The sequence below is a fragment of the Callithrix jacchus genome, chromosome 12 (genome assembly GCF_049354715.1).
Source record: "Callithrix jacchus isolate 240 chromosome 12, calJac240_pri, whole genome shotgun sequence".
Taxonomy (NCBI): Eukaryota; Metazoa; Chordata; class Mammalia; order Primates; family Cebidae; genus Callithrix; species Callithrix jacchus.
The window spans coordinates 65,884,192-65,905,400 of NC_133513.1; the positions used below are offsets into that span (position 1 = coordinate 65,884,192).

Here is a 21,209-nt window from a genome sequence, read left to right on the forward strand (position 1 = left end):
CACAAACCTGCCCACCCCCAAAGGAAATCTACTTCCTGTCACGCTGCTACAAACCCCAGTATTCCAACTCTGAGCTCGAACTTTTACAGCAAAACCCTGGAGTGACCTTTAGGGATGGATGGGCCTTCAATCACAACCTTCTGATACTTCCCCAAGCACAAAAAACTACCATCATAAAGGACATCCATGATTCCTTGCATATCGGGCCAAAAGCCCTACTCCACTTCCTCCTACCCATATTACATCCAGAAGGGCTCCCTTCCCTTATTCACCAGGTCCATGCTCAATGTCTCATTTGTGCGAAGACCAACCCCCAAGGAGCCTGTCATCTTCATCAACAGCTCCACCAGTTGCGTGGATCTTTACCAGGACAAGACTGGCAAATTGATTTTACTCACATGCCAAGACATAAACAATTTCGGTTCCTGTTAACCATTGTTGATACTTTTTCAGGCTGGATCGAAGCTTTTCCCACCACTTCAGAGTCCACCGACACTGTTGCTGCCCATCTCATCCAGGACATCATCCCTCAGTTTGGGCTTCCGGCCACTATTCAGTCAGACAACGGCCCGGCCTTTGTCTCCAAAGTTACTAACGCTGTCTGTGCTTCCTTAGGGATTCAGTGGAAACTGCATGCAGCCTACCACCCCCAGTCATCGGGTAAGGTAGAACGGGCTAATGGACTCATCAAGGATCAGCTTACCAAACTCTCTCTCGAGCTTAAGCAGTCGTGGGTCTCTTTACTACCGTTAGCTCTTACCAGGCTACGGGCCCGCCCCCGAGGAGCTTCACAGCTCAGTCCATTCGAGCTCCTATACGGGCGACCCTTCCTGCTATCTACTCCACCTTCTCCGGAAAGTTCCCCCCTGAATACCTACCTCCCCTATTTTACTCTCCTCAGACATTTACTCAGGGAACACGCCAACGCTTCTATACCTCAGGCCTCAGAAATTCCACCCACTCTGGGAAAAGTTGCCCCCGGTGACTCTGTCTTCATTAAAACTCTCACTCCAAAACCCCTCTCACCTTGGTGGGAAGGGCCCTACACCGTCATTTTAACCACCCCAACGGCTATCAAGGTTGCTCAGATCCCATCCTGGGTACACCTCTCCAGGGTTAAGAAGTATCCAAGCTGCTCCCCTAACCCCTGTTGGGAGTGTGTTCCCACAGGTCCCCTATCACTCAAAATACATAAACTCTGACCTATTCAACCTCTCCAACCCCGAGCCGACATGTGGCCCCTACTCGCTGTAGTTCTAACCTTCTTGCCTGCTGTTCACAGCGGGTTTGGGCGACAATATGATCTCAGCCAAGTTCTAAAAACTGTTTATGGTGAGCCCTGTGAATGCAAGTCAGGTGTTGTGTCCACTCCGCCCTCATCCTTCTCAAGTCAAATTGATTGTGGAACAAAAATAGCATACCTTTCTTCTGGCAACGACCGCAAACCAGGCTATGAATGTTTTAACAAACCCACCATTGCAATAGTTCCCCCAGGGTCTCCCCAACCAGCCTGCAACTGCTCCTCGGAAATGCATCTGTCTGTCCACAGCGGTTGCTATAAAAATTATGCCACTTGCACAAAAAATAATAAAACTTATTTTACAGCCTGGATCAATGCCGATCATGTTGGCTCATTTGGAGGTGACTGGGCCTCCAGTTCCCCATTGGGCATCACCTATAAATATGCCGTTGCTTCTTGCCCAGCCTTGGGGAAAGTGGCATGCTGGGAAAGCAGCCCAACCATTGGTGTCAGTGACGGAGGAGGCCCACATGATCAAATGAGGTCCCACCATGTTAAAGAGATCCTAAAGACGTTGTTTCCCACTATATCTTACCACCCTATATCCTTACCCAAGTCTCGACAGATAGACTTAGATGTCCAAACCCAAAATCTCCTTAAGGCAGTTCACAGTTTCCTCTTACATAGCAATTCCTCATTAGCTAACAACTGCTGGATCTGCATGCCTCTGGGTACACCTATGCCTCTAGCTTTACCTGCAATTGGTAATTTCAGCACTAATGGAACTCTCCATCTTCCTTTTGCAGTTCAACCCTTGTCAAACCTCTGTGTTAATGTCACTTGCTATCAAAAGCCCCTCATGAATAATTCCTATGACATTGACTTAGGTTCAATCACGAGTTCCTGTAATTGTTCCAAATTTGTAAATAGCAATTCCAGCATGTATGCCCCTGCTGGACAAAGCTTTGTCTGCGGGAACAACATGGCCTTCTCTTATCTACCTCAAAACTGGACAGGAATATGTATGGTGGCCTCCTTGTTTCCTGACGCCAGCATAGTTTCAGGGGATGATCCCATTCCTCTTCCCAGTTTCGATGTAATCGTGAGCAGGAAAAAGCGGGCGATTCAGTTCATTCCTCTGCTAGCTACCATTTGAGTCACTGCTGCCCTATCCACAGGGGCTGCAGGTCTTGGCTATTCTTTACACTCTTATCACCAGCTTTCCCTTCAACTGATTAATGATGTTGATTTACTCTCATCTACTATACAAGTTATTCAGGATCAGCTTGATTCCTTAGCTGAGGTGGTCCTGCAAAACCGCCGAGGCCTAGACCTACTCACCGCAGAAAAAGGAGGACTATGCCTAGCACTAGATGAGAAGTGCTGTTTCTACGCCAACCGTTCTGGCATTGTTAGAGGTAAGACAAAAACCCTCCAAGAAAATTTAGCCGCAAGAAGAAAGGCACTCCTCGACAACCCACTAGGGGGAGGGCTGAACGGCGTTCTTCCCTATCTCCTTCCCCTCCTCGGCCCCCTCATAGGATTCCTCCTTCTCCTATCAGTTGCCCCATGTTTTTTTCAGTTTCTACAGTGCCGGTTTCAGGAACTCACCCGGCTCACCATCCATCAGATGTTACTACAGCCAACCCTTCATCATTCCAACTACGCATACCACCCTCTGCCGACTTCCCAGACTCCTTAAAAAACTCCACTTCGCCCCTGTCCAGCAGGAAGTAGCCAGAACGACTCAGCCGCCCTTTGTCCTTTAAGGAGTCGGGAATGTTCGGTAGAAAGTCCCGCCATCTTTCCCCCAGGATTCTTGCCCCCACCCTCCCCCCAGGCTTCCTGCTGCCCTGAGAAAAGCCCGCCAAGCCTGCCCTGTTCTGCCCAGCAACAACAAGCAGCCAATCATCGCAGCAGGAAAGCCCGCCAAGCCTCGGCCTATCCTGAACCGATACATAACCCTCTGAGCTACCTCAGCAGTCCGCCCAGAAACGGGCAGCCTATCCTAAGCTCCTATGACACTCCGCCAGCCCTGTGTCCACACCCTGTCCACCCCCCCTATAAAACCCTCCTACCCCAGCTGCCCAGTCGCAGCCAGCCCCCGATCTCCTTCCTTTCCTGGCCTGCCCGCTGGTCCCAATAAACCTGAACTCGGCTTCCAACTCTCGCTCGAGCTGTTACTTGGGATCGGGTACCGGGCAGGGGACTACGAGGGGGTCGCACATACACTATGTTGGTAAGGTTGTGGGGAGCAGGTACTGCTGATGGAAATGTAGATCAGCACAGCCTATGTGGAAGATAACCTGGCAATTCCTATCAAAATATAAAATGGACATGTTTTGGTACATGCACAAAATGGCACAAAAACACCATGAGTGTTGATTGCACCCATGTTGGCATTAGAGTGCAAAGATTAGAACAACCTAAATCAAGTTTTCAATTAATGAATTATTTTATATGCATATGGTGGAACACTATATGACTATATACAATATGATCCAGCTCTCTGTATATTGGAACAAATGTATCTCCTAGAGATACTGTTAAGTGAAAGTAACAGGAAGCAAAACAGTGTTATAGTGCTCTATCATTCTTGCTTTAAAAAGGGTAAATATAAGATATATATTTATATATATATATATATATTATATATAGATAGATACACACATACATACACATTGACTATATGGTGAAAGATACTGGGATTAGTGGGTGCCTGTGGATGTGGGATGAGAGTCTAGGGGTTGAGAAATGGACACAAGGAAAGATTTATTTCCCACACTCCCAAGGTACATTATTTTTAAATTAGTTATCATATGCAAGTAATATCTATTAAAAATCAATAAATGAGTTAATGAGATATACAGGACACTAAATTTCTTTATACTAAGAAATTTAGTTTTTACCTGAAGGCAAAAGGGAGCTAGTAAATGGTCTTAAGATAAGGAATGGCACAATTAGCTTTATAGAAAGAACGTTGTTAACAACATTACAACAGTCCTAAGAGTCTGGAAGTACAGGGGCTGCTTAGAACCTTGGTTTTCCACCCTAATTCCTCTTTGTGATGCTTGAATTCCATCTCCATAGATTCTAATGTAATGGTCTGGAGTGTGGTCTGAGCATCAGGGATTTTGAATTTTTCCTAATTATAGTGTATAAACAAGATTGAGAACTACTGACAAAGAAGGCTGCTTAAGTAATTAGGTAATTCCTAATAAAGAGAGTCTTAGTTAAATATTGTTACAGAGGAGGGAAAAGAAAAGACAAATTCTAGAGCTATTAGGAAGATGAATGCTCAGAACTCATTGATCAGTTGGATGCAGGTTATAAAAGAGAGAGTGAAACAGCAAAGGCTAACTCCTCATTTTCTGGCTTGGCCAAATAGGAAATGTCACTAACTGAAATAGGGAAGAACAGCTGTGTGGCAGAAGGCAGAATGAATTTTGTTAGAGACACACTCAGATGCTCATGATAAATGCAAGTGGAATGATACAGGAGCAATTGACTATGAGGGTCTAAAAGTTACAGAATGAATACATTGGATATTTGGACACTGTAATAAGCAGCAAAGGCTATTGTTTAAAATTACAGGAGAGAATACAGTCCAGAAAAAATTTTCAAAAATAGAACTGTCAACAGAGATGGAATAGAAAAAGAAGGTGAACAAAGAAGGATGAGATTTAAAAAAAGAGCAGAGAGGTAAGAGTTAAAACCTAGAAAACAAGGGGTTTTAATAGATTAACATAAGAGTACCCTCAAGAAAAGAATTATTAACAGAGTAAATTACTATAGGAAAACCAAGTCTATACAGTCTTTTATGCATTTAGCAACTAGAAGGTGCCCTTGGTGAAAGAAGTGTCCATGGAGTGTGTAGACAGACTATTGTGTAGGTTACAATGGTGTCAATGTAGTGTGTAAATGTTATGCAGTGCTTAAACAGACCCAGATTACAATAAAAAGTGAGAGTGACAGGAGAAGGGCGAGTGAAAAGAGCAGGTGAAGAGAGAGGTTTATAGAGGATGACTACAAAGAATATAAGACTGGCCGGGTGCGGTGGCTCACGGTTCTAATCCCAGCACTTTGGGAGGCCGAGGTGGGTGGATCACGAAGTCAGGAAATTGAGACCATCCTGGCCAACATGGTGAAATGCCATCTCTACTAAAATACAAAAATTAGCTGGGAGTGGTGGTGCATGCCTGTAGTCCCAGCTACTCAGGAGACTGAGGCAGGAGAATCACTTGAACCCAGGAGGTGGAGGTTGCAGTGAGCTGAGATTGTGCCACTGCACTCCAGCCTGGTGCCTGGTGACAACAAGACTCTGTCTCAAAAAAAAAAAAAGAAAAAAAAGAATATAAGATTGATAAAGAATGATTACTTATTAAGATTGGAAAAACATGCACATGTCTGTACCAAAAGGAAAATTATTTTGTAATGAAGCTGATGATCCAAGACAATAATGAGAAAATTGATGGGGACATGTCCTCAAAAAGGCTGGAGAGGATGGGACCAAAATCACAAGCAGTAGAATTTGTTTTGAGCAGGAAGATTGACATCTTCCAAGAAGACATGCCAATTCTTCTTTCCTGGAGGGAAAGATTTAAAAAGAGCAAGGATGGAGATCAGTTTGCTGGAGTTGAGAGAGGGGAGTTGTAACTCCCCTCACTTGGGGCTTTTATTTCTTTATGAAACAAGAAAAGGGTTTGTCTGCAGAGAGTGAGGCGAGTTGCAGGAAACGAATAAAGTTTAAGGTTTAAAATATCTGGGGTTGGAAGGATGGGATAAGAAGCTTAGAAAGGTCACAGAAAGGAACTCTTAGGAAGGAGTAAGGACCCTGCTGGTGTTAAAGTCTGTCATACATTTCCTCTTCCCATACTGACAGCTAAGTGTTGATCTAGATGCTGACAATACAAGGAGCTGGAATTACACACAGTAACCTGAGCCTCAAAACTTTTGAGGCCAGGCAAGGTGGCTCAGCCTGTAATCCCAGCACTTTGGGAGGCCTAGGCAGTTAGATCATTTGAGGTCAAGAGATCAAAATCAGCCTGGCTAAGTATGATGAATTTGTCTCTACTAAAAATACAAAAATTAGCTGTGCATGGTGGTGCACACCTGTAGTCCCAGCTACCTGGGAGGCCGAGGTGTGAGAATCCTGAACCCAAGAGATGGAGTTTGCAGTGAGCCGAGATCACACCACTGCACTCCAGGCTGGGTGACAGAGTGAAACTCTGTCTCAAAAAAAAAAAAAATTGAAATGCACTTAGTAGGGCAACCAGACCTGAAGAATCTCCAGAGACCCTCATATAGAAACAATGTGGCTGTAAATTAAGGTCCACTCCAAGTACAGAAATAAAACAAACAGGAAGAGCAAAAAACATGGATGTGGAAAGACTAACAAAATGAGGAAGAGAGATTTATGAAGAACATGATTTACTCAGATGAACTTGGTAGCGCAGAGGAAGGGGATAAAAAGGAAATCCCAGAGATGGAAAATGATATTGAACACAGTGAGCTCCAGAAGGGGAGGGTGTTCACCACTATGGACCCAGGAAGAAAGCAGGGGCTCAACAAAGACTTATGAATTAAAAAGAAAAAGACTGAAGAAAATGCATAATAAATGAATGAGTAAAGCACTTGAAAGGCTGGTTTCCTATTCAAGTCGCAATTATAAAGTCAATGGGAGGTGGTTCTGGAACTTACATAAAGAGCTGGAATTTCCTCGGTAGGCAAAAGGAGGCCTCTTTAAGTGTCTGAAACCGAGGTTATGTGACAAAGATCAAAATACCACTTTTCTTTGCCTTACACAGAATAAGGTGAGAAGAGCAATTCTTAAATTCTCCTGAAGGAATGCAGAAACTTCTCTCTTCCTCTGACTAGGCAGCAGCCTGCTCTTGGCTATTTGCTGCTGGTACCCAACTGATCTTTAAAAAATAAGTTGTATGTGGAAATTGCATCTTGGTCAATGAGCCCAGGGCTCAGTGAGAGGCGGCAGCCTTGTTAATCACCAGAGTCTTTTCTTCTCCCACTGCCGACATTTCCCTGGAATAAACGCTGAAAAGCTGTGTTTATTCCAGGAAAAGAAGTGTCCAAATATATTATTTCTCTCCCACTATAATCAACCTTCTTTACCCTAACCCTTCACATATACTTCCTCCTGCCTTATTTACTTATATACATTTGATATTCTCTTTATATGTCTTTGATTAAAATCATTATTTGTTTTAAAAAGAAGTACTTTTGACTTCTTGCCCAACTGCTGGTATTGAAAACTCTTTAGAAGTGGCTAAAAATAACATTGATGAGAACTTGCTAAAACACAAACTCTATTGCCTGCCAGATGAGAGTTGAGGTTTATTTTGTAGTTTGGAAATTCTTTCAACTGACATATATTTTGTATGCCTGCAATAAACAATATTCTATTGGCATAGCATGCACTATACTCCACATCCTATAATTAAGCACTTCTAAAATTTCCATGAAGATGTCATTTCAAATACCACAAAAAGATGCTGAGTTTATCACATAAAATATAAAACAGCTCATTAACATTTGCATGAAGAACAAAATAACACCTCCATATTTTAAAAAGAAAATACTCCTTTTTAAAACCCTCAATTTATATGGTGCCTTTCTAAGTAGTTTGATTAATGTCTTCTTGGCTCAAGTGTTTGAGGAAAAGGTGTTAAAATTACTTTCAAGTAATTTAACCATGTCTTGCTGCTCAGTGTGACAGTAACAAATGGAGTCTTTCTTCCATATTACAAGCTGTCCTCAGCATCATACTATACAATAAATTCAGATATTGATGAAAAAAGTATGTTGCAAAAGCAATTTTCCTCTAAAGGTAATTGAGCCTGTTTCCAGCTTAGATTGCTCTCTTTTCATTCTTAGTAATTACTTCTAACTAGCAAGTCATATTCAAGTTTAGAGCATTGTCTGTTACAGATTCCTTCAGTCTCTTCGTCTTGGTCTAATCTCTTGCTACAAAAAATAAATATATTGTATTTTTCTTAAAAAGGCTCAATCATCTTGTCTTACTCATTAATCCTGCCTTAGTTATCATTAGTGATGGTCATTCCTTTAACCTGATCCTGAGCTTAGAGTCTTTTTATCCACAAATAAAAAATAAATTTGATTATATTTCAAAACAGAAAAGAAACTTTCTTCTTTTTCCCTCTCTTCCCCTTTATCTCTGCTTTCCCTACCCCGAGTATGTTTACAAATACATTTTAAGACTGTGCCGTAATAAACCTGCTTAAAAATAACATAGGAATGGAAGAAGTAAATATGATGATAAGTAATGAGAATATGGTGGACTTTCTATAATTTCAGTGTTTTAATCATATGACTATAATCATCTACTATAGGAAAGTTTTACTTGAATTTGAAGATCCTTTCTGGCTTTAGTAACTCTGATTTTTCTATGATTATGTTCTCTTTTCTTTTCCTTTTGAGATAAGGTCTCACTCTCTCACCCAGGCTGGAGTGTAGTGGGGTGATCATGGGTCACTACAGTCTCAACCTCCTTGTCTCCTCCTGTCTCTGCTTCCCAAAGTACTGGGACTACAGGAGTGAGCCACTGTATCCAGGTTTAATTTCTTTTATACAATTCATTTCTTTTCATTTTCTGTTCAGATGAACCCAGCAGATGAGAAAAAGCTTTTATTTCTTCTGGAAACAATTTCAAACTAAAACATGAACAAATGGTATTAGGCACTCAGTAAGGAGTGTTAGAGAAAAACATTTTTCTTTACTACATTTTACACTTCTATATTGTGTCACAGAGCAAGGATCTGCCTTCTGAAGGGCAAGCACATGTCTGCAAGGATGGACAGAACTCAGATTGAATTTATTGTGCAATAGAATGAAAATACCAAGGGAGAAGAGAAGGTTGAAAAACAGATGTAGGATCACGATGAATATAAGATTTGCCCCAAGGAGAGTATATGCAAATAACAGGGGCATTGCCAAATGCTGAACTGAATAAGAAACTCAAAATTAAGAATGCAAATTAAAATTTTGCAAAATATCAATGCTGGTGCCAACAGGAACACCTTGGCACCAGTGTATCTTTCCCTCTAATAATTAAAGCCAATCTGCTTATGGGGCTGTTCTTCCCTGGATCTTTCAAGTAACACATCAGATGAGCCAAGCATTGCATACTAATGATGCATTATTACTCCATAGCCATAATCACTCAGGGACTGAAAAAGGTCTAGAAGCAGACTCAACATATTTAAAGAACTAGAAGGAGTCAGGACAATGACTAAACTATTCTGGCCTCTCTCTGTTTTGCCACCAGGTAGAAATGTTGATACTGAATATGTTTCTCTGGCAATACTAATTTTTTTGTTCAGAACAGGAAAATGTGTCATAGTAATTCATATTCTGAGAAATTGCCAGAGGTATCTACAGAATTTCTAAAATATCCCAGTTCTATCTGTTACCTTACATTGTCCACAGATGTGAGCAGAGATGATAAATTAACATCTGCAACTAACAGTGATTCAGTGAAGCAGATCTTACTAATCAATCAATGCAGTTTTTAAATACATGGATGGAGTCATCAAATCCATCTCAAGAAGCTGTCTAGGAACCCCTACTGACTCATCAGAGTTAGCCTGTAAGATCCAGCACAGCTGAAAACAATCCTTATTCAAGAACTTCTCTCCTTTCCACCTTCACAACAATTAGGCCAAGTCTTCACCATCAAAATGAACCAGTAGGGGCATGCTAAAGTCAAGAGGCCAGTAAGCATGAGATACTCATTTATTTACTCTCACATATTTATTGAACTTTTTCGATGTTCCTGTCAGACAACATATTAGGCTCTGAAAATGCAACAATAAATAAAATTTAGTTCCTGCCATCAAGAAATACAAAATTTAATGGGTTTATTTCCAAAATCTCCAAACTAAAGAGAAAGTGAACGAGAATGGTGAGGAATTTTTCAAATAGATTTTATTCCTTCAAATTCATGGTGGCTCTGGAGCTACAGAAACTGTGTATTACTTTATTATACCTAAGAGAAATTATCTCCATGATGCAGCCTTTGTGTTCTTCTTGTTCACTAGTTAAGCACTGAAAAATATAATATTTCGAGTGTCAGAGCCATGCAATGGGAAAACCACACTTTTGGCACTATGAAGGCCTGCATTGGACTTAACACTTCTCTGTTTACAAGTGAGTAGCTTCAACTATCTCAACTTTGTGGAAAACAATTAATTCCTGTGCAATGGCAGAAATTAAATTAAGCAATACAAAATAAGCACCTGGTACACAACAGGAAATCAGCACATCTTCATAGCATTGTTAATGTCATGTGGCATCCAGCATAGATCACGCTCACAAGAATATTATCGTGGAAGAAGCTATTAATAAAATCCAAAAGTAATGGCAACAAATCCCCCAAATAATATGCTAAAATATACCAAAACACCATGTAACAGGAACTTAGAATGGCCTGATCATTAATGGTCATACATAGTCATGGGAGCACTGGCTCTGAATGGATTTGGCACAAAGGAAATGAGTGATGATTCCTCAGAAATCTTTCACCATTATAGCAGGAGTAAAAAAAAGGCAAACAAACTCTACCTTTGCTTCATTGTTTTCCTGGGAATCAGTTTCTCCAGCCTTCCTTGTTGCTACTTGAACTTTAATTTATGGAGTCAACAGAAAGCCCTGTCTTCAGCAGCACAGATGCTGGACAAGTAGCTAGGGCATTGATTTTGGTACCTGGCCAAACTGATGGCATCATTATGTTGACTGAATATCACTATCTCAAATAAAAATGCTTTATGTGGAGTCTCAGGGAAAAGAGAGCACCGGTTGGCTGTAGAGAAGGAGAAAAAGAAATGCAATTAGGAAGCAGTATTTTCTCTTTGGCCACTTGTCTTCTGTGTTTAAGTATCATGTAGAGTGATTTTCTGATGTTCATTTTCTGCTGTTTGTTTTTTCCTTTTCTTTGTTGTATATTAAACAACAAAGAACCAAATACTTGGCAGGAAAGTATAAATATAATTCAGTTTCTCACATCAGTATATGTCTACAATAGAGCAGTTGAAATATTTAATTTAAATATATATAAAATATGTAATTGAGATTGAATTAATTCTATCTCAGCATTAAGATCATCAAACTAACAGCATTAGCCAAAAATATATGTATACTCAGTAAAAAATGTGTTAAAAGTTTTTTTGCTTTAGAACTCCAGTGAATGAGACTTTCTAGCTACATAACCACATGGAAAAATAGTTCATAATTATTTTTAAGCCCATTAGAGGTGGTAGCACATTTAAGTATAGATTAGTGATGGAAAGAGAAAACAAAGATGCAAAGAATACATTTGTAAATTGCAAATAAACTTTAATTTACTAAAGTACTATATTTACTATAGTGTGAAAATACCTGCTTAAAAATATTGAGTACTAATGAGCATATTAAATTTGTTCTTTCAGATTCTTTGCTGTAATGATCAAATTTATATCATTCTGTGTACATACATTTTTATAAAAATGACCTACATGCTACAATTTTATACAGAATATATGAGCTAGATTACTTAGCGCAAGGAACACAACCCCAATGCATAATATGCACAAGTAGAAGCTGTATGTCTATCTTATTCAACATTATTAAGTCCCCATTGCTTTTTCCTTAACAGTATTACTTATTTTTTCCAGTCTGTGAGACTTTATTTTTTTTATTGAGGTATGATTGACATGCAAAAAAATACATATCAATAAACTCAATTTTCCATGTCATTTTAAGTTCAGAGATTGCACTGCTATTCTGGCTTCATGATGTAGTGATTATATATTTATTAAAGCAGTGTCTTGGATTACACCAAGAATGGTTTTTAATTGTACTCTAAACTGGAAAAAGAATTAAATTATCAATTAATTGCAAATAAAGGGTTGACTTTTTAAAATCATGTTTTAAAAGGAAGCGCAGAAAAATTAGGATTAAAGAAGAGAATATAAATAGACCTTAGAAGATTCTCTCACTTTTTTCACTCAAATTTTGGTCCTGAATCTTTAAAAAGTTGTTTATTTCACTTTTCAAAGGTAGTTATTCAAATGCCACCTGGCTTATGAAATTATACATTTTCTTATACACAGAAAATATTTCTTTACAAGTGTACTTACCTTCAAACACATCAAGGGGTATACATTCATTTTACTGCACAAATATTCTTGTCTCATGAAAGTGTCCCCACAGCTACATCTACAGATGTGTTTAGGTATTTAAAACTTTAAGAATCAAAACTTAGATTTCTTCTCAATTGTTTGCAATATACATTTGCCTAACAGCATTTTAAACCAATTTCTATAAAACACTAATAAAAATTTCATTGCATTTCAAATATTTTTTAGCTGTTTACCTCTTTGATGCATTTCTATTCTAGTTTGGGAAACAATAGTTTGATAGCAAAATTGTTTAGGTTTAACGAAAAATATTTATAAAATGACCAGCTCAAAAGTCTATATTCTGTATTTACTAAAAACTGTGTATTCAGCAAATACTTATTGAGGGACAAAATAGAAATCAAGACAAACAGGACGCCTCTGTTCAAGAAACATACAGTCTAGCCTGGTACTCAGGCAAATTAGAGGTCACCTATATTAAAATAGTACCATGGGAAGAAATTACATTCAGAATTAGTGCAATTCATTAGCATTTGTGAAGGCCCAAATTCTCATTTCCATCTTTAAGACTAAATGTTAATAAGGAATTTAAATACAGAATTGGATGTGAAAGATCTGAAGACTTGGTAGAAAAGCTAAACACCACAACCTAGATACCACGAAGAAGATGAGGCTGTCTTTTCCCACCTGCAAAATCGAACAAGAAAACGGTTTCTGCTCCTCCACTCTGAACGCCGTAAGATTTTAGATTCTCTCAGCTCTTTGATAGCAAGAGTAGATTCAACTGGCTCCTTTTAGAGTTTTACCAGGGCAGTGTGGACAGACATGGGTTTAACTTCCAGAATTACCACTTTCCTTGAGAAAGCTGTTTAATTTCTCTGCATTTTGATCTTCTCATCATTAAAATAGAAATAATTTTTCCTATTTTATGAGGTTGACATAGAGGTTGAAAGTAATAAATATAAAGCTTCTATAAAGAATGTATCTGGCCACCAAATAAAAGAAGGTGGGAGGTACGTAATTAGTAGTAATGTTACAGGTAGTTAGAGTCATGAGCGGAACAGGAAAGGGCTCTTCCCCCAACCCACCAGAAATGTCCGGTGATGATTAGGCAATTATCATATTGACTCTCTAACCCTGATCAATTGGCAGCTGGCACCAGGGAAGGGACATTCCCTGATGGTCCATACCTGTTAACATTAAAGTGTTAATTAAAGGCAAAGCCCAGGGAGAAGCAACTTTCTGTACATGCCCATTAAGAGACAAAAATTACAGTATGATCGACCTGGTACACTCCACCAGAAAAAGGAAGAAAGCCTCAGATGGGTTAGGGAAGGCATATAACTCCCTAAACACACTGAGCATGCTCAATTCCCAAGGGTAAGGAAGGCATCGCGCATTCAGAAAGCCCACCCTAAGGAAAGAATCATGGGAAAGAGGCGAGCCTATAACGACCCAGGATCAAGGTTAAAAGTCTCTCTTTTCTCTCTTTGACTTTCAGGCATTCACTTAAATTTCTTTCAAGGGTTCTTTCTTGTTCTAAAGCCTTTCTAATAAACTTTTACTCCTGCTCTGAAACTCGCCTCGATCTCTTGTTCTGCTTTATGCCCCTCAGTCGAATTCTTTCTTCTAAGAAGGCAAGAACTGAAGTTGCTGCAAACCGGTATGAATCCGCTGCTGGTAACTCAGGGTCATTCAGATCTCTACCACTGGTAACCGTAACAGTAAGAGTAGCAAAACAGTGAGGGCTATGGTTCTGAACTAGTAGTAGAAGGAGCTATAGAGGTACAGAAACTCAGGACAGGGAGTTTAAGTGCCTTGCCTAAGAAGGAATGGTGGCAGACATTCTCAAATCTAACTCCAGGCCTTCTCCCACAGTATTATAATATTTTTCTGCTCTAAAACACTTGTGGTTCTAGAAACAATTTTTGATAAGCATTATCTCAAAACAAACAGAACAACATTCAATGCTTTTACCCATCTTAATAAACAATTTAAATCACCACATGCCTGGAAACACTCAGGCAGTCATTAAACAGGAAAACAGAACTAGCAAAACATCAACTGCAAACAATTGATCTATTATTTATATAGAAACAACAGTACGGATTATTTAAAACCCTAGGTCTATCAGTCTTTGAAATGTGAAAAAAAAAAAAAACTGGGAAGAAACCTTCAGCAGTTCATTCTAAATTATTGGAATCGTAACTACATTGGCTTATTTCATATAATGAGACTGCAGCATTATTAAAGGAAAACAGTTTCATTTTAGCAGTGCCATTATATTGCACTTTCTAGTTTTAGCAGCACTCTGTAAGAAAATGGCTAGTAATATCCATGCTGAGTATCCCCTAAATGTATTTAATTTGCATTAAGCAAAGAACACTATAGCAAATGCTAAGGAACCTTTCTCTCCTGTCTTTTCCCTTTTCTTCCTACAGCCAACACCCAGGTTCCAACCCTCATTATCTTGCATTTCACCATTAAAATAACCTGCTCTCTTGTCTCTTCTCCCTCACAATTCCCCCTCCAATCTATACCCACACTCTCCTTTCAGGGAAATTGTCTTGAATCATTGCTCTGAATATGTCTCAGCACTATGCACATACTGCAGTGCCTCCCCAGGCCCTAAACACCTGAACTTAGGCTGTGGGGCTCACTGAATCTGCCCCAGCCCAGGAGCAATAATTCCTACCAAAGCTTACATATCACAGTCCAAATAGATCTATTAATTGCTTTTTAAATATACACTGAACATTCTCATTTCCACAATTTTAACAACAGTTGTAGTTATCTCAACTGTCTCCACTCTAGGCCCATTTCTAAAATTAGAAATCCTATGCCTGGGTGTGGTGGCTCACACCTGTAATCCCAGCACTTTGGGAGGCCCAAGTAGGAGGATCACACAAGCCCAGGAGTCTGCTACCAGCCTAGGCAACATAGAGAGAACTCATCTCTACCGTAAAGAAATAAACAAATAATTAATTTTTTAAAATTAGAAATCTTACACAACACAACATATTAGCATTTAAATCTAGGACCTTAAGTTGTTAATAAGGAGATTATTAAATTATGGGATACCAGTCCATTTGATAGCACATTGCTTAATTTTTCAAAATGTATTAAAAAATATTTAACAATAATGTTAACAACACATTGTTTTAAAATAATTTTTTAAATTGGACATGTAATACAGTTTAGCATTATACAAAAATACATTTTCTATCCATATATAAGTGAAAGTTTTATTCAAAATAAACGTGTTGAAATGTTAACAGTGAGCTTTCCAAGATGATGGGATTATAGACCATGTTTTATTATGTCCAGTGTAAAGGTTTATGGTTTGTTTTCATTTTTCAAATTTTCTATACCAACCACATACCATTAGCAGTTTTCTAACTTAAAATTTCTCATTTTTAAAAGTCTGCTGATCTATTAATTCTGTGTAATCCTGGCTTCATGCAACCTTTGGCCATGGCCAAACTAGATTAAACATTTGAGGTGTCAACACATTAAAACCTCTCTCACCATGCTCCTTTGCGTATTTTGGACATCCGTTGGAGAAGTATCTCATGTAGCTGCCGTTACAAGCTCAAATTCTTTTTAAATAACCTGGTACTCTCCTACCTGCCAACACCCTAAACTAATATTATCTTAAAAGTGGTAATTTAATCCTAATGCCTTTAAAACATATTTCATTTTAAATAAGAAGAGTTCATCACTTTTGTTCCACTATGCAGGCATAATTTAGAAACTATGTTTTGACCATAAAACTATGAAAATTTCCACTTATAAAAAGTTTTAAATTCATAAGATGAAATCTTTGAATCAGTTAGACGTTATCAGTTAGACACATCTAACTGATAATGTCAGCGAAATACATAAATTATAAAAACATTTCTTGGGTTCCTATTATATATAATGCCATCCATTTCTCAATTATCCCCTTGGATAATTAAAATCATTAATAAGTTGTTCTCTAATATTAGATAATAACCATGCCTTTAGTTCATAGTCCTGGAATAGATGTTGAAAATAGGACCTAATGAAATGAGTATTTTTTTTGCCTGTGATTCTAGTACCCCTTTCCTCAGAGTAAATACTTATTTCAGGACCACAAATGAGTTTATTTGTTAAGTTATCATTATTTGTTCAGGATAGGCAGTCAGCAGGCTAAAATTGTTTCTTTAGGGTTTACATGGCCTAATACCTAAGCTACCATTCTTATTTGGGAGAAAACGACTAGATGTATTATAAAATAGTGTCTCTAATATGTTAATACTGATTCGTTTTTCCAGTATTCATGATAACCACCGCTGTAGAGTGTCAATGCCGTTACTTTCTTCCTCTAAACCTGAGTATTTCAAGAAGCTCTAGGTTTGTATTGGAAGAGAAATACAGAATATCTGATATAATGCCCAAATTTCATTTATCGTCACACAGATACATGGAAGAGAGAACTCCACCTTCAAATCTTCATAATGTCTTTGGATAGTTCTTAAATTTTGTTATACATGTGATTTTAAAAATCTGTTAGTGTTGTTTAAAAGCAAGCTGATTTTTCCATTAGTAATTTAATATCACAAGAATTGAGACGCTGTCTACATAGAGACAGCTTAGGTCCCAACAGAGCCTCAGCAGACTAGAGGTTAAACTCCCTTTGCATCTTATAAAAAGTACAGTAATAGAACCACTGCTTCTGCTTTCTGTTTTGAGATAAGAGGCCACTTTGTGAGAAGACCTTTAAAGGTGGTCCAAACACAAGAGCTAGAGGAAAGCAGGGATTGGACCCTAAAAAGGCAGTCAAAGTACAAAAGGCGTAGGGTCTCATACCAAGAAGAGAAACTACAATGAGAAAGCAGTGGCTTTTCCTGTTGGGCCCATATAAGTGTAATGTTACAAATACAGAAAGGAGGGTCTCTAATGAGGAATAAGTGATAACTGAAAACAAAATGCAAGTTCTAGATGGAGACTAGTGCTGTGGACTGTATAATTTGTCACTTATCTTCTGTATATCCTAAGACAAGCTTGTGTATAAGTCCTGACACATCAAGAAAAGAAAATTCACTCAACCACAATGCATGCATGTGTGTGTGCAGCTGAAATATACTGTTTGGGTATATATTTGTATGTATTAAGAAATTATATTGCCTGGCAAGGTGGCTCATGCCTGTAATCCCAGCACTTTGGGAGGCCAAGGCAGGCAGATCACCTGAGGTCAGGAGTTTGAGACTACCCTGACCAACATAGTGAAACATGTCTCAACTAAAAATACAAAATAAGCCAGGCATGGTGTTGCATGTCTGTAATCCCAGCTGCTCGGGAGGTTGAGGCAGGAGAATCGCTTGAACCCAGGAGATGGAGGTTGTAGTGAGCTAAGATGGTGCCATTGCACTCCAGCTTGGGAAACAGCAAAACTCCATCTCAAAAAAAATTATATTTATTAATAAATATGGAATGTTAAATAAATATCACTACAGACTATGAAAATAAGTTTTCCTCATGGCCGGGTGCGGTGGCTCACGCCTGTAACCCCAGCACTTTGGGAGGCCGAGGCGGGTGGATCACGAGGTCAAGAGATCGAGACCATCCTGGTCAACATAGTGAAACCCCGTCTCTACTAAAGATACAAAAAATTAGCTGGGCATGGTGGCGCGTGCCTGTAATCCCAGCTAATCAGGAGGCTGAGGCAGGAGAATTGCCTGAGCCCAGGAGGTGGAGGTTGCAGTGAGCCGAGATCGCGCCATTGCACTCCAGCCCAGGTAACGAGAGCGAAACTCCGTCCCAAAAAAAAAATAAATAAATAAGTTTTTCTCTTCTTTTTAGGTCTTTAAAGCCCAACTCAAAATGTAACTCAAAAGTTAGTTTCTGCCCGCCCTGGCTTGGTACATCACTTCTTTATGCCTCTGTTGTAATAATTACCATGCCATATTAGAATTATTTGGTACAGGTTTTGCTACCTCACTAAAATGTTAGTATTTGATGGGAGGAATTTGCAGGACCTAGCAAATTGCTTGCTTCACAATACATAATGAATCACTGATGAATAAATAAAATAATAAATAATTTTGTTTTCAGAAATGTATTAAAAATTATATTTGTTTTATTTGGAAAGCTTGCCATGCATAAGAAGGACTGAATCCATGAAAGGAGTTTGACATCATCAGCATCATTCATTGGCATAGCCTTAGAATTTGCCTAAGAGAGCGTTCGACATAAACCATCACTTTGAAGCATCAGGTGATTTAAATATAACATCAATGAAATGTGCATATAATTCTAAACAAGAGAAAAGTAAACAGGAGAGATGACTGCATTGCCTAATGACAAGCTCGGGAGATTGGCAGATATAATGAGATGAGATTTAACACATATACTGCAGGATAAGTTACCTAGAGAAAAATCAGCAGCAGCTGAGGTATAAAATGGAAACCTTTTCTCCCACTGCAAATAAATAATGTTTAAAAAGAGTATGGTTATACTGAATAACTTGTAATAACTGGATAACCTGATGCTAAACAGCCAATTGCTTTCCCTAAGAGTGAACACAGTGGATCATTTCAATTAGACAGACAGACACACACACACACACACACACACACACACACACACACGAGACAAAGTGCCTTCAGCAGCTTTAGGAATCACCTTGATTCTACTGTCGGTAATTGGAGCCCTTTCAATACACAAAGAGCACCTTAAAGTTTAAGGAAAGGCAATAAACATCATGAAATGAATCAGAGTCTATTTAATTTGGAAAACCTGAAAAGGCTCAGAAAGAAGGTCATTCTGCCCAGTTCAATACAATCAGCCTGTGGTCACCAGACAACAATAAGAATTATTGCTAACATGTATTGAATCCTTTCTCTGGACCAGGATTTACCATGTCCTTTAGATGCATTATTACACTTAATTCCTACAGCAGGTCCAAGTTATTGCTACTTGACATTGTATCCATTTTACAGATAGGGAAACTAAGACTAAGAGACATAGGTCAATTGCAAATGGTCTTACAGCAATGAAGTGACAGCACAAAGATTTGTACTCTAGTCTCTCAGAATCATAGGCTGTGATCTTCACCACTCTGCCGTGCTTTCAGTATGCCACTCTGCTGTTTACGAAACTATGTCTATTTTTTTGTCTGATTTCTATGGTTCTCCATTAAATAAAGAAGATATCTCCTTTTCTTCACTCATCTCTTGACCTTCTTCAACCATTTTTCTCCCGTGAATTCAGAACTGTCCAATAAGCTATGTTAAATTCTGTCTACGAACTTTGCTGTGATGTAACTCATCTGAAAAAACTCTTTCTCCACCTGGTCAACTCTTCCAATCCTCTCCATTAGAACTCAATCTTCTCAGATAACTTGAAATAGATTATATTCTGTTTTTGAAATTATATTCAATTGTTTTGCACATGTTAACATTTATTATACTGCTGTCAACACTAACATTTACTACCTTCACTGAATTCATAATCTAGCACACAGTTAGCATTCATAAGCTCAGTTTGGTTGTTAAAAGACAGAGTTAGGGAGATAGAAATTATTTAGAAATATTTCCAAAGTTCAGCATCCAAAAAAAATGGTACTATTTACATGGAAGAAACTGTGAAGTTTCAGTTTTCCATTCAAAGTGATTTAAATGAAGACCAGAAAACAAATTTGTGTGTGTGAAAAGAGAAGCCTTAGATCTACTAAGGCTGGCTTTAAGATGTATTGACATTTGATGCTTAGAAATTATCCACTTAAACTCTCAGCAATAGCAATAAGAGAGTACTGTTTTGCCAGACAAGATTCCCAGGTTATCAATGTTGCCCATCTGTTTCTGGTTCTGTGTGGTAAAACTCTGGGTACTACACTCAGAAATTTATTGTTACTTCCACATCTGGGTTATGAGATATCAGATTGTGAAAAGGGCATGAGGATTGAATAAATCAAAATGTAATGACCTCAGCTCTGAAGGTATGCTTACCTGGAGAACAGCCTGCTGCTTGGAGTAATACAAGAGCCTAAAAACAGCTGAATATTAGTGCATTTCACCATTGTAATCCCATGAAATGAAAAATGATGATGAAGCCATCAGCTATACTATACCATGCACGTTCCATCGCTATTGAAAAATGTCCCACATCTGTGTCTTAATGCAGGCATCTGCTTCAAATTACCCTCTGATGAGCTCCACAGCTCTTGCCTAATTGGACACTATCAAAATGACATGGCTGTTACTGCTCAGCTTCCAGTTGCCCTTTATGCAGCAGCCTGGGCTCATGATGAATCTTCATCTTCACATGAAAGAGTCTTATTTTTACTAAAAATTCTAAATGTAGTTGTATTAGTCCATTCTCACACTATTGTAAAGAAATACTTAAAACTGGGTAATTCGTAAAGAAAAGAGGTTTAATTGGCTCATGATTTCGCAGGCTGTACAGCATAGTGGCTTCCGCTTTTGTGGAGCCCTCAGTAAACTTACAGTAAGGGCAGAAGGCAAAGGGTAAGCAGGCACATCTTACGTGGCTGGAGCAGGAGGAAGGTGGGGTGGGAGAGGCCACTTTCAAACCACCAGATCTCAAGAGAACTCACTCACTATACGGAGAACAGCACTAAGGGGGAAATCTGCCCCCATCATTCAATCTCCTCCCACTGGGCCCCACCTCCCACATTGGGGATTCCAATCCAACATGAGATTTTTGGCAGGGACACAGAACCAAACAATATCAGTAGTATATTCCAATAATTGTTCAAAATATCTTGTGTTCTCAATCTAATTATTAGTTCCCACCTAAATTTCTTAGTGCCTTTTAACTGAGAGATTTTTAAA

The 21,209-nt window shown here is 38.8% G+C and overlaps 1 protein-coding gene across 1 annotated transcript in view; it reads right to left on the reverse strand.

The window, feature by feature from the left end:
* Nucleotides 1–3,833: 3,833 nt before the first annotated feature.
* Nucleotides 3,834–21,209, reverse strand: part of LOC118146324 (uncharacterized) — a 531,773-nt gene continuing 514,397 nt past the window's right edge. The window contains exon 3 of the mRNA XM_078344001.1: nt 3,834–11,075. Within this exon, the coding sequence (XP_078200127.1) occupies nt 10,912–11,075 (164 nt within the window). The 3' untranslated portion in view covers nt 3,834–10,911. The remainder of the gene's footprint in view (nt 11,076–21,209) is intronic.